Raw genomic sequence first — 18061 nt, 5'->3', positions numbered from 1 at the left:
AATGTATGTCATTTAGAACAGAGCAGAGTTCAAATACAAGTCCACAGAGCAGGAGCTTCAAATACACTGCTATCTTCACATAGAAGTCTCCAAGTTACTGCCAGACATACATGTGCACATGTTTAAAGCAAGCAGCTTAATTATTCACAAATTTCATTAATGTTCACATTTGTTTTTTGGTTAGAGATGGGCAATTATTGCTCGGCTCACCAGCAATCCCCACATCCTATAAATGAAGACTGAGGGGGAACAAATATGTTGAAGAAAAGAGAGGGACAGGGAAGCTACAAGACACCAAGTATGCAGGTAAGAACTGCAGATGCTGGTTTAAATCGAATGACCGTACCCTCCACTCCCCTGACATCAGTCTGAAACACGGTCGTGACCCGAAACGTCACACATTCCTTCTGTCCAGAGATGCTGCCTGTCCCTCTGAGTTACTCCAGCATTTTGTGTCTACCCACATGAGACCAAGATTGGTTTAACTGGACATCATGTGCAGCACAGACATTGTGGGCCATAGGGCCTGTTCCTGTGCTATACTGTTCTGTGTTCTTGATCAATGTACCTCTCCCTGGTCAATAATAATGACCAGTTCAGTGTTGTTGGGTGGAGAAATTGTAGGATTCTAAGTAAGTGACAATGAAGGAGGTGCAATTTATTTACAGATTGAAACCATGAGCAACCTGTACGGGCTCTGCTGATGTTGCCCTCTTTGATAGCATGGGTTTTGGGTTGGAGAAGTGCTGTAATTGTAGGTAGCACTGACTTATGCCAGGACACATTGGTGGCAGAGGAAATAAATATTCAAGGTGATGCATGGGTCGCCACGCATGCAAGTTCATTATAAAACTCACTTTTGTTTGTGTTGTTGAAACTGTGCTCATGCAGGCAAATAAACATAATTTAACTGTACTTTCAACGTGTCTTACAAGTGGCCAAATTGCAAGCACTACCACAAATGCCTGGTCTTTGACCTGCCCTGCTTGTACTTTGTAGCTTGTTTTACAATTGATGGTGGGAGACTTGGCGATAAGGAAGCCATTGGACATCAGGGTGGATGTGGTTAGACTCACTTTTGTCACACTTTGTGAATGTTATTTACCACTTACCAGCATGTGCATGAATATTTTTCAGCTTTTACTGCAAGTTGACTGCTTCATTCTCTAAGCAGTAGATAAAAATGAAACTGCCTGCCATTGCCTTAAGATGTCAGATGTTCTTTGTGCTAAGAATGTGTTAATCTTCCCAACAACCATCAGGCTACTGAACTTCATCTCAACTTTGAACTAGAAACTGCTTTGGTTGCACGGGGCTTTGAGCTTTGTTTTGCTTTTTGCATTTTATTGTGTTTTGTTTATTGAACTTTTTTTAATGTCTGTTTATAATATTGCCTATTGAGTACTATGTTTACAAAAATGTACGCAAGTAAGAATTTCATTGTTTAATTTTGGTACACATGACAATAAAAACTCTTGTCCCTTAAACAGGTTTAGTTCAGAATGGCCCCGAGTTCACATGATTTGGAAATTGAACAATTCAGCTGGTACAATGGACTATACATAATTTGTAAAATGACACGGCAAATTTCAAATGTTGAAATTTATTGATGTTAAACTCCAAATATATGCCTTGCACTGCCATAAATACAGTAATACCTAAAACTGTGCAGTGCTATAAAGCAGAGTATTCAGGTCTCGGTAGTAACTCTGAGAATTAATTTCATTTGTACGTGTTCATGATCCAGTAATTAGAAAAGTCCAGACCATCCATATTGCAGTTGTCATCCGAGTTCAAAGGATTTGTTTTGACGATACTGGCCTGACTCTTATCCCTCCATAAGCATTTTAATTTTTAATTAAATCAGTATGTCCTAAATCCAGATAATCCCCTCCTGCCCCTGGACTGCTGAGAGGCTGGAGAGTGAGACAGATGTCCGTGAGCTGTATTTTCTAATATAAAGTACTCTGAAATAAAAATAAAATTGTTGGGGGTATTCAACTGATTAGCCACCATCTCTGGAGACAATAATATTGCGTGGACATGAATTTTGTCAGAACCAACGCAGAAGGCGTCACCATAATTTTTTCTGTCCACACACGCTGCTTTTTGCCAACCATTTCAGCTTTGTTTCACACTATTTACACGTTTCAACCTGAAATATGGCTGTTCGGACATTGTCAAAGTCCTCAGTTGTGGCAACATTGAAATTATGAGTAGGATTAGAACATCTTTCCTGGTTTTCCTCTGTCCAGTTCCATCAGGACTTTATACATTTCAAGGTGGTCCTTTCTCATTCTCCAGAACTCTGGGGCAGATTATGCAATTCCAGTTCTTTCCTCTGTTGACCCTTTTCCCAAACCTTGAGCTCATCCAAGACTCTGCCGCCTTTTATTTAATGTTCACCAAGTCTTGCGCATCCTCTAACCCATGTTCACTGTCTTAAACTCACTTAAAAAACCTTGCATTTAGTCAACCACCTCCACCCCTCCTTGCAAAACTAATTAGTTTACATTACTAATCCAGCTAAAAAATTGCAAGTTGTATTCACAATGCCATAATTCCAGGAACAGGAAACAAATGTCAAGCAGATGTAGTAAGAATTGTCAATGACATATTGGAAAATAGTCACTTTCTTAGGTTACATACGTAAAAAAAACTTTCTTAAAAGCTGTCCGTGCCCCACTATAGACCTTTTGTTGAAGAAGAATTTAGGGGAAAGTTGCTTGCAGTGACAGCACACTTTTCATTTTCATAAAGGAACCATTTTAGAGGGTATGGACATTGTTGGTGAGGATACCAGAGAAGGGAGTGGTGAGCGAGAGAGTGAGAGAGCTTCCCGAACCACTACATCCATCTGGTAAAGGTGCCCCATGCTGCTCAGGCAGACGCCTGGATCTGGGTCAAGCTCTGATTAAAGAACAGTGACACATCCTCATGTCCTGAGGTGAGAGACTGGGAGGGGAAGTTGCAGGAATCCCCATGTACCTACTCTCATTCACAGAGGCACGGGGTGCAGGTGTGGGGGATGCTGACAGCGACTGTATTACGTTGGAGATGTGCTGGTTTTATTCTTGCCTCTGTTCCCAAGTAGGCAATAACAAAAATGTCCATTGTATAAGGAACTGGCAATGGCTCCACTCAGAATTACCAGTCTTAAAGGAACAACTGGGGAGAACGGAGTGAGCACCAGGCAACTGTGCTACAAATAGTTGTCATATTGTATGATTTTATGCTGGCAAACAGAATGCTGCAAGTTTAACCAACATGGCCCCATAACTTGGTGAACATCTGACCAGGCATCAAGGTCACACTGATTAAAATCTTTTTTTAACCAATGTGTCTTTGAATGAATTTTCTTATTTACAGAAATACCATGGACTCGATGGGCCGAAGAGCCAGTTTGCATGCTGCATCCCTTAACATCATTGCACGGCTCAAGGGGTGATAGGTAAAACGCAAAATGCACCAGTTTGTCAAAATCAATCAAAATCCAATCAGCGGGATTGGCCCATAGCAAAGAAACAAAAGAATTTTGCAATATAACATTAAACACTTGCAACTAATCAAATAAAGAAAGTGTCCTCAGCTGCCTCCACTCCAATATTTCTTGTCTCAATGTTTTAACAGCTAAAGGGATGAACAATTCAAGTTATACTGCAAGTAATGCAGGGTTTATGAAATAAATTAAATCTGGTATACAAGCAATTTATTATATTCCTGAAGGTCACATCATAGTCACAGCTGCACAATTAAAACTGATTGCTGGCCATGGCATTTTAGTATTGATGCATAAAATGCTACTTGTAGTAAAAGAGAAAAGATGGAGCCTTCATTATAAGGGTAAAGGCCAAATGCTTTATAGCAACACTATTCACCAGTCTGAATAAAATCACTATATCGCAATATCGCATTTGCCTTAAATTTGAATAACAATTTAGTATTGTTGCACAGATGCATGCTACATCGTACCAAAAAAGGGCATCAATTATACCGGTGCCCAAGAAGAGCAAGGTGACATGCCTCAATGACTATTGACCAGTGGCACTAACGTCGATGGTGATGAAGTGCTTTGAGAGGTTGATCATGGCGCAAATCAACTCATACCTCGACAAAAACCTGGACCCACTGCAGTTCGCTTACCGCCACAACAGATCAACAGTGGATGCGATCTTGCTGGCTCTCCACTCCGCTCTGGACCCCTTGGACAACAAAAACTCATATGTCAGGCTGTTAGTCATCGATTACAGCTCGGCATGTAATACAATCATCCCCTCCAAGCAGGTTACCAAACTCTCAGAACTGGGTCTCTGCGCATCCCTCTGCAATTAGATCCTCGACTTCCTCATTCACAGACTACAGTCTGTCCATATTGGTGGAAATGTGTCAGCCTCGATAACAATCAGCACGGGAGCACCTCAAGGCTGCATGCTCAGCCCCCTGTTATACTCACTCTATACTCATGGCTGCGTAGCTGGTCATAGTGCGAACTACATCATCAAGTTCACTGACGACACAACTGTTGTGGGACGTATCACTGATGGAGATGAGTCAGAGTACAGAAGTGAGATCGATCGTTTGACCAAATGGTGCCAGCACAATAACCTTGCTCTCAACACCAGCAAAACCAAGGAACTGATTGTGGACTTTGGAAGGGGTAGGATGGGGACCCATAGTCCCGTTTATATCAATGGGTCAATGGTGGAGAGGGTCAAGAGCTTCAAATACCTGGCCGTGCATATCTCTGAAGATCTCTCCCGGTCCGAGAACACTGATGCAATTATAAAGAAAGCACATCAGCGCCTCAATTTCCTGAGAAGATTACGGAGAGTCGGTTTGTCAAGGAGGACTTTCTCGAACTTCTACAGGTGCACAGTAGAGAGCATGCTGACCGGTTGCATCGTGGCTTGGTTCGGCAACTTGAGTGCCCAGGAGCGGAAAAGACTGCAAAAAGTTGTAAACACTGCCCAGACCATCATCGGCTCTGACCTCCCTACCATCGAGGGGATCTATCGCAGTCGCTGCCAGCATCATCAAGGATCCACACCATCCTGGTCACTCACTCATCAGTCTGATCAGTCTGAAGGAGGGTTTCGGCCCGAAACTTTGCCTATTTCCTTCGCTCCATAGATGCTGCTGCACCCACTGTGTTTCTCCAGCACTTTTGTCTACCTTCGATTTTCCAGCATCTGCAGTTTCTTCTTAAACCACTCACTCATCTCCCTGCTGCCTTCAGGTAGAATGTACAGGAGCCTGAAATCTGCAACATCCAGGTTCAGGAATAGCTACTTCCCCACAGCCATCAGGCTATTAAACTCCTCAAACAAAATTCTGAACATTAATAGCCCATTGCACTTTCTCTGCTTATTTATGTGATATATATACACTGATCTGTTCTGTATTTATTTATGCCTACTATATACTGTTGTGCTGAAGCTCAAGTTCATTGTTCATTGTCCTATCTGGGACACATGACAATAAACTCTCTTGAATCCTGAACTTGATCATCTAAGGGAAAGCAATGGCCTACCTTCTGACTGCTAAAACTCCAGGCAGGATTGCAAAGATGTAAAGATAGTTCAATTGCTGAAGAAGCAATTTAAATTTGCTGCTCCGGAAATGGAAAACGGAAAGGTGCCACAATATTTGTGAAGTCAGCAATTAGGGGAAAGTACAGCACACTGCACCTCAGAACAGCTGCTAACTTGAAGTTGCAAAAACCGGAGTAATTTGCCCACCATATTTCATGGTGGCATGCAATTCTAATAAGCCAAAAAAAGTTATTCACCCCAACAGTGATGGTCACTTCACAAACGCAGCGCCAAAAATTACTCCTCTGCCCAGGGTTCCTCCTTACTAAAAGCTTTATTCAAAGCTGTCGGATCTTAAGCTGTGCATTGTAAACGTTAAAGTCTATCATGAATACTTGATATAATTTAACTTTCATTTGAGATAAAGATAGAATATTTTTCATTAAAAATGTACACAAGTATTTTGGAATTCTCATTATGGAACAAAATATTGCAAACTAAATAATGCTTATTTCATTCGAACATACTTCCTTCCAACCAGAGGGGAAAAAAAATCCATTAAAAAACCCAGATTCTGATTAATTGTTGGTCATACACGAGAATGCAAAGAAATTCCATGTTCATGTGAAGTTCAGAGTGCACAGTATGTATACAGCACTGATAACAAAACACCAGTAAAAGGCTGGACCTGGAACAGCTAATGGAGAAGTGTCTTCCCTACTACCTGTTGTGAAAATTGACTTTGGCGGTTCACATCCCACCCCATGCAAACATGAAGCTTACATAAGATGTATTGTACATCGCTACTAATAGTCTTCAAAATACCTCGCGACATTGTTCATCATCAATCACGACAACCTCAAGAGTACGCTACCAAAATATATGAACACATTCCCACCAGATGCCCAAACTTCCTCAATCACTGCTACACAACTATAGATGCTCATTTTGACCAAAAGGTCAGAGAAATGACCATGACAGTCTTGGGTGCGCCTGTACCCAGGGTCACTATAGTAGACATTAGATTGACCTTCCCGAGAGTGAACCCATGGAAAGCACTCAGCCCCGATGGAGACACTGACTGTGTCCTCAGAACCGGCCTGGACCAGATGATAGGAGTATTCTGGGACATATTTAATGTCTCCCCACTCCCTGCTGGTCATGGCATAATTAACTCCTGCTTTCGGACAGCCTTCATCCATAGCAATTCACCTCCCTTCACCACAGGTCCACTGATGCCACCATTTCTCTGGCCTTACACTCATTCCTGGAACAACAAGGACTCCTACATCACACTACTATTTATTCAAGCTGTGCTATAATCAATATCATAATTTCAACCAAGCTTAGCATATCTGCAACTGGATCCTTGACTTCCTGACCCAGCGACCACAATTAGTGAGGAGAGGTGACAAACCATCCTCCCTGATAATTCTCAACTCCATTGTGCCACAAGGTTGCATTCTTAGCCCCTTATTATACTCTCAATACATGTGCATCCATGCGTCCTAAATTCTGCTACCAACCTCACTTCCACATTTGCAGATGACACCACTGTGATGAGCGGATCTCAAACAATAATGTGACGGAGTACAGGAAAGAAAGAGAGTGCTTAGTAACATGGTGTCAAGGCTTCAACCGCTCCCTCAATGTCAGCAAGATGAACAAGCTGGTGATGGACTTCAGGAAACAGGGTGGAGGACACACCCTGAACACACTGAAGGACACACTGAAGTGAAGAAGATCATTGACAATTTGTCCCGATACAACCACATTGACTCCGTGGCAAAGAAAGCACATCGTGCTTCTATACTCTCAGATGGCTAAGGAAATATGGCTCCAAAGACTTACCAATGTCTACAGATGACCAGTGAAAGCATTCTATTAGGATTGATATGGCAACTGCTCTACCAAAGAACACTCACAAATTACAGTACTGGAAAATAATGTATCTTCACGGATCTAGAGTATTCCCACAACTCACAGTACAACAATGCAGCTTCGACTATAACAACAAATACCTGCTCAACAGAGACATTGAGTTTAAATATTCTTTCTCAATATCTGACTTTGTTGTTTAATTTCAATCATTGAGTTACTATAATTATGCACATCAAGCCGCAGTGGATGCATGAATCAGTGTTTTCAGCCTTAATTATTAAATAATCTGATTGGATTTCAACACCAAGCCTCCAGTGAAATTTCCTTTCAGATCCACTAACAGAATTGGGTCAGAAACTAAGATAAAGTTTAAGCAATTATGCTGTTAATAAAGCACTCCATTGAACACTTCACTGGTGGTTTGAGAGTTCACTGCTTTAGTAACTGTCTTGGAAATGGGGTTTAATGCTGGCAGGTGGCATGGAGATACCAGCCCTCCAGTTACACTATCCGAGCAACTTCATGCAGATTTTACCCAGGTCACCAGAGATGACCATAGAAGAATTGTTTGCGGGTCAACCTTACCTGGGCAATCTCACTCAATGAGAATGCAATGATAGTGGGAAGATTTTCAAGGGATAAGTTAAAGTGTGACATTGTCATGTACATTTGCACTGCATGTGGCAATGCTACACTAAACCTGGGATACGTTGACAGAGTGTTTATAGAAACCTTCAACTTTCCAAGATTATTATTATATTTTATTTTAATTAGCGCCTTATCTTTATTTTCTCATGGAATCAGTCGTGAAAATGGTCCTTCTGCCCAAATGGTCCGTGCTGACATTGATACCTTTATATGCAACTTCCATTTCCCAGCATTCTACTCCTTTTCTATCCAAGTACTTACCAAATACCTCTTGTATGTTGTAATTGTATCTGCCTCATCCATCTTCTCTGGCAGCTTGTTCCATATAATTACCACTTGCCTCTCAATTCTCCCCTCTCAACTCAAACCTCTTAGTTCTAGGCTCTCTGCTCAGGAAAGAGACTACCCATCCATATCTATGATGATCATTTTAAATGTGACTAACCTAGTATGCTAACTAGGTTGGCATGGACCAGGTTGGCTGATGGGCCTGTTTCTGTGCTGTACAGTTCTGTGACTCTAGGACTCTTGTCTCCTCCTCGCCCGTGCTTCTGTTAATGATACACAATCCGTCTTTTGCCAGAACTCCACTCTTCAGCCACCTCTCCTCTAAATGTCCTAACTACACCGTTCCTTCCTCTTTGGCATCTATTTCTCCTCTGGTTACATGTTACAGTGGCCCTCACCTCACTCACCTCCAGAACGGCAAACTTCCCAGAGTCCAAGTCCCACCGGTGAAGACACTAAACCTGGAAAATTCCCGCTTACTCAGAAATTCTCCACAAATCCATTAAATCTCATTTTGCTGTTATACTACAATTGTTGGAAACTATCAAATATAAAAGCTGTTTCATGCCATTTAACAGTATAGGTCGTGAAAACAGGTGATGCAAATTTAAAACATTCTGTCTTTTCTTCCACTGTTCTTAAGTATAAAGGGTGCATTTCTCTAAAGTGTCTCATAAATAATAAATCTCAGTTTAAAAATTGCATTGCCAGATTTCTATTTATTTGCAGCTGCTCGATAAATGTTGGCAAGTGTTTTAATATATTTACTTTGGAAATATATAATTTTAATTTGGAAATGTGGTATTTCCCACATCCATCCTCTGAACATCAATTAATATGGAAACAGCAACTGAATTCCTTTTTATCATCAAGTTTATTTCAAATATGAGATATTTCTTTGTTGATTAATGTGAAACACGGTTGCCACATCCACTTTGTTTTCCAAAACACTCCAGTGAAAATCTCTCCCAGTTACCAAAGAGCCCTCAAACCTTTGAATGTTTATTTTACATTTCCATGATTTTCTCCAGGAAAATCACTAAGGTGAAAACAAGCACAGTAATAGTTCCAAAGCAGAGCTAGGGGTCTCTCTGGAGATCTAGCAGAATAAACAAGATCACACAAAATGAATGCACTGCAGGTACAATGGGGAGGTAGACCGTGGAGTTTACTGCAGACTTACACAGAAAATGGAAGATCGCATAAAACAGAAGAGACAGCAAATGCTAATTTTACATTCTACATTGGTTTTGTTGATGTTGTGCCAGCCACATGCTTTTGAAGTCAAATTTACTATTAATTATTGAATTGATTAAAAACAGTTCTGATGCTATGAAGTCAACAGTCTACTGTCCCAAACTGCATATTGAATCACATGTTACCAACTGGGATTTTAAATAACTTTAAGAAGTTGATTACCTTCAAGAACATTTTTAAGCCCATGCTCTATTTTACATTTAAAGTTGAGGGAATGAAATTGTCACTGGGAGGATATTAGTTTGAATCTCATTATAACAAATAGTGAAACTGCAATTCCACCGGCTTTCCGATGCCCAATAACGAACAGAAGATGCTACTTTTACTCAACATGACTCCAGTTTCAATCACGTGAATGATTTTCCGTGTCCTCAAGGCAACAGAGGTCAGGCAACATATTGCATCTCACCACTTACACCTTGACTGCAAGAACACATTTACAGAAAATCGCAGTTCACTCCACAAATGGGAAATTGACAAACCAGCATTTGTATCCATTTGCAGGGTATTGATATAATTCTAAAGACTTAGGCCTAAAACTACAAGCAATAGAAGCCACTAACTTTGCAAATTCACTTTTCTGTTGGCATCAGACATTAATGTCAAGTTCAATTAACAATTCGGAAAGAGTTCCCATGGAACCTGTTACCCTAATGTTTTTAAAAATTATTTTCAGAGTGCTCATCAGTGCTTTGAGAGAGGAATATAATGTTATATTGAAGAGTTTGATGGCAAAGGTTGGGACGGAGCTTACATAGTTGTAACTGTTGAAAATGACATATTGGTTCAAATTGGCTTATTTCAGTATTATTTACCTCGGTGCGAAAAGCATTGACCAATGTTCCTTTCCACATACCCATGTCTGCAGAGAATGATACGACTGGGAAGCAGCCCAGCAGTGTGGCTTCCTGGGATGAACCCAAGGTAGCAAATATCTAGCATAAAGTCACGCGACAGAAGGACCCCACTGTGTAATCATTCCCCCCCCCACCAACTCCCACATACACAAAACAAGCAGGTGGGTTGCTTATCGGAAAATCTGTCAATTATACTTGCACAAAAGTTAATAAAATCGACTGGGCAGAGAACTCTCTACAATCTGTTTCAGCACAAGATTATATTACTTTCTCCATCAAATACAGATCTAGTAGTAGAACCTCGGGAGCGTTGGTGGGAGTGAGAGATGAATAGGTGGCAGGGAAGTTAATGAGGGACTGAGAATGTTCTGTGACATTGCATAAACTGGATGTTGAAAACAACCTCCATCTGGTGCAATACAGAAAGCATTTCACACTGTTCTGCAATGCCTGATCATAACTACAGGTGCAACGCTTCCGTGGTGATTAACGTTATCAAACCCCAACATCTTGAGTTCCTCCAACTTGTTTTCTGACCAATAGGTTCCTGGATGTTCTCAGAAAAGTGTTCCATCTGGAAATTAGTTTACTAATAGTGCAGCCAAACGTTACTTCTTCAAGTGTGCTGGAGAACAAGGAACGTCAAGAGTAGTCAAGAGTGTTTAATTGTCATATGCACCAGAAATGGAACAACTAAATTCTTACTTGCTGCAGCTGTACAGCTCATTAATGTATTGACACAACATACAAATAAACAATGATAGAAAATATTGTTTATCTGGTTTGCGAGGTTACCAGATCATAATAGTGCAAGCGAAAGTAATTTGTGTCACCTAATAAAAAAGACCATCATAATTTGTTGCTGATATAGGGTTGTGGTTAGGGTGGTTCAAGGGCCTGACGTTTGGTTGCTTTGAATCAGTAATGGTTCTCATGCTCCTGTTTCACCTTCCCAATTGTGACATCGAGACAAGAATGTGGGTCTTATGTGAACCTGGCTGCCTTCTTGAGGTTACACTTCTTATAGATCCTTCTGATGGTTTGGGGGGTGGGGGGTCAATGCCTATGTGCAGGAAGGAATTACAGTTGCCGGTTTATATCAAAGATAAACACAAAGTGCTGGAGTAACTCAGCAGGTCAAGCATCGTCTCTGGAGAAAATGGATGGGTGACTTTTCGGGTCGGGACACTTCGTCAGGTCTGATATGCCCAGCATCATCCACTACTTCCTGTGATCTCCTTCATTGTTGGGTATTGGAATTTGCAGACCAAGCAGTGATGCAACTAATCAGTATGCTCTCTACCTTATACCTATAGAGGTTTGATTGAGTGAGTAGGAAGGAACTGCAGATGCTGGTTTAAATCAAAGATAGACACAAAATGCCAGAGTAGCTCGGCAGGACAGACAGCATCTCTGAAGAGAAGGAATGGGTGACATTTCAGGTCGAAACCATTCTTCCGATCTTTCTACAGATAGATTGAGCATTGAACAATATGCTGATTCTCCTCGGAATGCGGATGTAGAGGCATTGGTGACTTTTCTTTGAGATTGCATCAATGCGCTGAGCCCAGTATAGATCCTCAGAGATGTACTCGCCCAGGAACTTGAAAGTTGTTGACGATCTCCACCGCCGTCCTGCCCATGAAGACAGGTTCATGGACCCTCGGATTTCCCTTCAACAATCATCTCCTTGGTCTCTTCTGGAATGTTCAGGGGGATATTTCATTCTGGAATATTCAAGGAGTTTCCAGCAAGATTAGCAATCGTGCAAAGAGACGTTTTCAAAACACGGCAGAAGCCTGGAAGAAGGATACCTTCCAGTTTTGCTCAAGAGGAAAGGGCACTAGACAGAAATAGAACCAAACAAAGTAACTGAAAAACTAAGGGAAGTTGCCTCCCACAGAACAATTCTGTGCAGAGAAAAACATTTTCCCAGAAATTCCTGCATACTAACTTCATTCATTTAAAGGCTCTCAGGGTAAAGCTGCACTGCAACTTTGATTAATTCTGCATTATTTTTTCTGACCGTTACTATATGCCAAACTTTGTTTTAAATCCAAACATCTTCAAAGGTGGATGCAAAAGATACTGCCAGGTTCGAGAAGCAGGTGGTTTGCTCTGATTTTCTGACTTGTAAAGCAATGATCCACCAGCAGAGCTGCACCAGGCTCACCGGGCATTCATTCTGACAAACTTTCTTCCCTAAATTGTGGCTGTCATCACATCAGAGCCGTATATGTCCCCAGGCTCATTGTAATTGGAAGGTCAGAGATGAAAAATTGAGATAGACATCAATGCTAAAATGTGGAGAAATAAGGCAAGATAAAAAATATATGATGAAGACATGCTCTCAACAAAAAGGGCATGTTGTGGTCTGTGAAAGTTAACAGATATTAATGGATAATTAACAGATGATTGTTTAGCAGAACAAATGCAAGGAAAACCTCTCCAATCCTCAAAATGCACTTTCGACCGAGCCTGTATTTCTCGTATGTGATATATTCGGAACGCCATTTCCTTCACATCTGCATTCTCCTGGGAAAGAAGTGTCTCAGACCTGAAATCTGTGTTTCTATTTCCACAGATGCTGCCTGACCTGTTGTGCGTTTCCTGAATTTCATTGCAGCTTTCCAGCATCTGTGTTATTTAATATATCTTTCATTATCATACGTGTGAAAATCATTTGATCACTGCAGATGATCAATACACTGTGGACATGATAGCTCGATCTCAGCAAAGCGTCCTGATTGTGGACTTTGGAAGAGGAAGGACGAGGACCCACAATCCTGCTTATATCATGGTGACATATCTTTCCTGGACCCAGCACACTGAAGCAATTATAAATAATGCACATCAACACCTCTACATCCTGAGTAGATTCGGTATGTCAAAGAGGATTCTCTTGAACTTCTACAGGTGTATAGTAGAGAGCATATTGACTGGTTGCATCATGGCCTGGTTCGGCAACTTGAACGTCCAGGGGTGGAAAAGAATGCAAAATGTTGTGAACACTGCCCAGTCCATTCCCGGCTCTGACCTCCCCACCATCGAAGGGATTTATCGGAGTCGCTGCCTCAAAAGGGCAGCCAGCATCATCAGAGACCCACACTATCCTGGCCACACACTCATTTCATCACTGCCATCGGGAAGAAGATACAGGAGCCTGAAAACTGTAACATCCAGGTTCAGGAACAGCTTATCAGGCTGTCAGGCCATCGGGCTATTAAACATTGCCACCTCAAATAAGCTCTGAACCAATAGACTATTATTATTGCACTACTATTGTTTGTTTTTTGAGTGTGTGTATACACTTGTGAGTATGTGTATATATCCACTGAACTTTTTTTTCTATCGTTTTTTCATATTGTTTACAGTGTACTGTGTTTACATATTCTGTTGTGCTGCAGCAAGTTAAAATGTCATTGTTCTATCTGGGACATATGACAATAAAACACTCATGACTCGTCTATGTATGGTCTTGCCTGAACAACGATCAGGTAGGAATGTTGCATCAAATAAGTGTGCATCGAGTACGGGTGTCAGGTGTTATGGGGAGGAGGCAAGGGAATGGGGTTAGGAGGGAGCGATAGATCAGCCATGAATGATGGAGTAGAATTGATGGGCCGAATGGCCTAATTCTGCTCCTTCCACTTATGACATGATCTGAAAATATGGTTGTTCTTGGATTACCAAACGTCATGTAACTGTTAGTGCATCAATGTACAAACCTATGCTTCAGTTGGATGATAGAAAGTCTGTAGGTCAGTCCATCGCAAGGAGTCAGTGCTTTCAGAAATAGGAAAACCAATAACATTGCCATGTAACAAACCATGAAAAAAGGTACAAAACTACCGACTCATCTTTTCCACATTCTGCCCTGTGCAGTCTATAGGGATCTAATTTTCACAACATAAAAAATATATTTACTTCATGATGGCCATCTCTCCTTGATTTATGCCTCAAAACAAAATCAAATATCCCAAAAATCAAAAATGTGGACTTACTCAGCTGGTCAGGCAGCATCTCTGGAGAAAAGGAATTGGTGACGTTTCAGGTCGAGACCATTTTTCAGACTGAATATCCCGTTTTATAATCCCATTTTATCTTATAAAAATATTCAATTTTAGTCTGGAGAGACCGCGCCGAAAAGCGATTCCCGCACACTGGCACTGTACTGCACACACTGTGGAGAATTTACAATTATACCAAGCCAATTAGCCTACAAGCATGTACCTCTTTGAAGTGTGGGAGGAAACCGGAGCACCCAGATAAAACCCATGCGGTTCACGGGGAGAGGGTACAAACTCCCTGCAGACAACAGTCAGGATCGAACCCGGGTCTCTGGCGCTGTGAGGCAGCATCTCTAACACTACGTCACCGTTATTTCTAGCCCAGGTATCAGCTGTCCACGAAGCACAATCATTTCTGCGGGCAAACACCCATTGGTTATGTTCGTCATTGGGGAAACCCATTTCCACTGGCGAACTCTTCCAAGTGATTTAGTCAAAAATAAGATAAAATTAGTTAAAATCTTAGTCAAAAAATATTCGACTATTAGACATTCCCAGAAACAGTAGGATTATGTAAAGTATTTAAATGCAATGTTATGATTTAAACTTTGTCCGGCGCTAGGTTAGTTCCAAAGCCCTCGCCTTCATTTGTTTATTCGGTTGACGATGCATTTTGATGCCGCTACAGGCACATTTTATGTGAAGCAATTTGCTGTTTGTGCAGCCACGCTGCCGAACAGCAAACAAACCAGGCGGAAACAAATGCTGTGCATTTAATAGCCACAACAAACGTTAAAACTGAAGACTTGACATGACTTGACATTTTTTGTCGTATTGTCGGGTACAGCTACCAGAAATGCGGGGGTATTCTTACAGCTATCCCTACCCCCCTACCTACCCTCCAACTTACCAAAGGCTGCAATTAGCGGCATCAAGTACCATGTAATCTCAGCAAAGGTTCATATTTGACACCTTGTGTCAGCAACCTGCTGTAGGTTTATAGGGGGGGGAAAGCCGACGTGAAACTTGTACTAGAACTGCCTCCACTGCTTTCAAAAACTTTCCGCAGCAAACACAATGTATGTATTTCAAGGCAGCCTGCTCACAAAGATTGAGTCAAACAAGATTGACGTCATTGCCGTGCAGCTGCAGAAAACTGTTTCAAATGAGTTGTGGCCGAGATGGCGATACACCGGGAGTGAACACACTGCCGCAAACACAAGAAGGGTCTCGACCCGAAACGTCAGCCATTCCTTCGATCCAGAAATGCTGCCTGTCCCTGATTCACTCCAGCATTTTGTGTCTGTCTACACTGTGCAGATACCTCTGTGATCGCGGCGTCACTTTCCCGTTAGTCAACGGAGAAGTGGCGCCGCGAACACAGAGGTATTTGACAGTGTACATCGACACCAACTGGTCTACCTCACCCAAGGCTCAATGTCACCAGACGTTTGCGAAGCGGTTCTCGCTCTCGCGTCCTTCGCATTCACGCCCAACTTGGTTCCCACACACCTGTTAGTTATCGGCTCCCATCATGGGGCAATGGATTCAATGTCTATTGGAAGTATTGCTCCGTTATTAAGCATCTTGTAAAACACTTGCCGGTTGATTCTACATTGACTTTGTAAAAAGGTGCTGTTGCCACATTGTGGAATCTGTGAGCAGCGGCGGTTCCCCGCCCTACCTCTATGCCAAAGCCAGTCGGCAAGGAAAAGTTTGCAATGCAAACCAGCAACAGCTGTGACGCTTCCGTGTCTGCGTCTCGCAGCTTTAAATTAACACGACAGATCCGCATTTCATCCACATTACATCGCTGCGCGGTCTTTCAGCGGCGGAAAGCTGTATCTGCCCAGTGGCCGGACTGAAGACAAGTCTCATATAATGTAAAGTGTTCTTAATGGGCATACATTCACCTGAACAGAAATCGCCTGCTCCGAAACACTAAAACAATTCACACCCACCACCATTTGAAAACAATGGAAATCGAAAATTGGCATTAGCGGGAGATTGATGCCGGCTGGGTTTACGAACCGCACAGACCCAACCATTCGGACCCCCCCCCCCGCCCCACGGATCACTCACCCCCCACCACGGACCTCTGCAGGAACACGGACACAACCCCCGGCCCCTTCTGCGCCGCACGTTCCGTGTCAAAATATCACATTTAATTTTCAAAAACGCTACATAATCAACATTGCAAACACTGATTACTGCCCTTTAACTCTGCGAGATCATTTAGTTGGTTGGAAATGACTGATCGGCGGCAGAAGCTGCCAGAAGTCAGCGCGCTGTCCTCTCGCCAGTAACAGTGAAGGACAAGTTAGAGCGGTGGGAGAGGCGAGGCGGGGGAAGTGCCCGTTATACACCGGCACATTCAAGCCGCCAAAATCTGCACCGACTAATACACACACAGGAGAGCTCATTGATCTGTCGCTGTTTAAAAGATGCGCAGGATCCAAACGGAAAGCAGGCGGACCTGTCACTGACCCGGTCACTTCCACACTACCCCCACCGCCTCCCCAATCTCTCTCCCGTGTCCCACTCTCTCGTTGTATCTTTAATTTCGGGCTGTCAAGTTTCCGTCCTGACTTTCCACCGCCTGGCATCAGCGTGAACAGCAACCTCTAGATAAGTTGGGAGCGTGTTCCTCACGGCTGACTCTCTCCCCCGTTCACTCCCTGTCAATGTCTGTTCCCCCCCTCCCCCCGAGCGCAGATACCGGTCACTATCCCCGCGTTACCGCTCCCCCTATTCCACCATGGCCCCTCTCTGTGGAAGCGGCAGGAACCTCCCGCTGGGACCAGGCTCCTCATCCCCACATTCCGACACAGACTGTTGAACTACACGTTATGTTACCCATGGGAGTTTAAGCCGGGCTGGCGCTCGGCTCTGCCGGCTCTCTGACCCACCACCCTCCGCCCACCTTCCCTCCATCCCCTCTTCTCTCTCCCTCCATCCCTCCATCCCTTCATCCCCTACCTTGTGCCCGCGTCGCCGCGCCGCTCAGCATCACCAGCGTCCACAGTAGGCAGCTCTTCCCCGCCATGCTCCGTCCGCAGCTCACAATCCTGCCCGCCACAGCCCGCGGCCACAAGCCGCACGTCCCCGCCGACAGCCGCGTCCCCTCGCTCGGGCAGCGGGGAGGGAGGGAGGGAGGGAGGGTGCGGGCGGCGCCGGCGTCCGCTAAGGACAGGCGGGGGTAGACGGGTGGGTGCACAGGTCCTGCCGCCCCGCTCAAACTTGCCCAAACTTCCCCTCTCTCCGCCCGCTCCTCCTACCCCGGGCTGGGGGGGCTCCTCCTACCCCGGGCTGGGGGGGCTCCTCCTACCCCGCTTCTCTCCGTCGCCGGCCGCTGACTTAGTGTGGAGGAGGAGGAGGCGGCGGGAGCGCGGGCGCGGCACCGGCCGGCAGATGTTGTGCCCGGGGCTCGGGCAGGGAGAAAGTTTCCGCGGCTCCGGTCCCTGGGTGGCCGCGGGCACGAGGAGAGGGGGGGGGGGGGATGCGCGGGCACGAGAGGTTGATGATGAGTGAGGGGGGGGGGGAGGGGGTCGGCCCGTGCACGCGCGCAGCCACAGGTGGCGGAGAAGAG

General features: G+C 43.7%; 1 protein-coding gene across 3 annotated transcripts in view; it reads right to left on the bottom strand.

Annotated features, from left to right (window-relative positions):
* Positions 1-17744, bottom strand: part of sdk2 (sidekick cell adhesion molecule 2) — a 659639-nt gene extending 641895 nt beyond the window's left edge. For all 3 annotated transcript variants that reach the window (XM_033044544.1, XM_033044545.1, XM_033044546.1), the window contains exon 1: positions 17452-17744. In XM_033044544.1, the coding sequence (XP_032900435.1) occupies positions 17452-17518 (67 nt within the window). In that variant the 5' untranslated portion in view covers positions 17519-17744. The remainder of the gene's footprint in view (positions 1-17451) is intronic.
* Between the last annotated feature and the right edge of the window lie 317 nt (positions 17745-18061).

The sequence above is a fragment of the Amblyraja radiata genome, chromosome 26 (assembly GCF_010909765.2).
Source record: "Amblyraja radiata isolate CabotCenter1 chromosome 26, sAmbRad1.1.pri, whole genome shotgun sequence".
In the NCBI taxonomy this organism is placed as follows: domain Eukaryota; kingdom Metazoa; phylum Chordata; class Chondrichthyes; order Rajiformes; family Rajidae; genus Amblyraja; species Amblyraja radiata.
The sequence above is the reverse complement of the archived record's forward strand: the minus strand, read 5'-3'. Positions and strand labels throughout refer to the sequence as shown.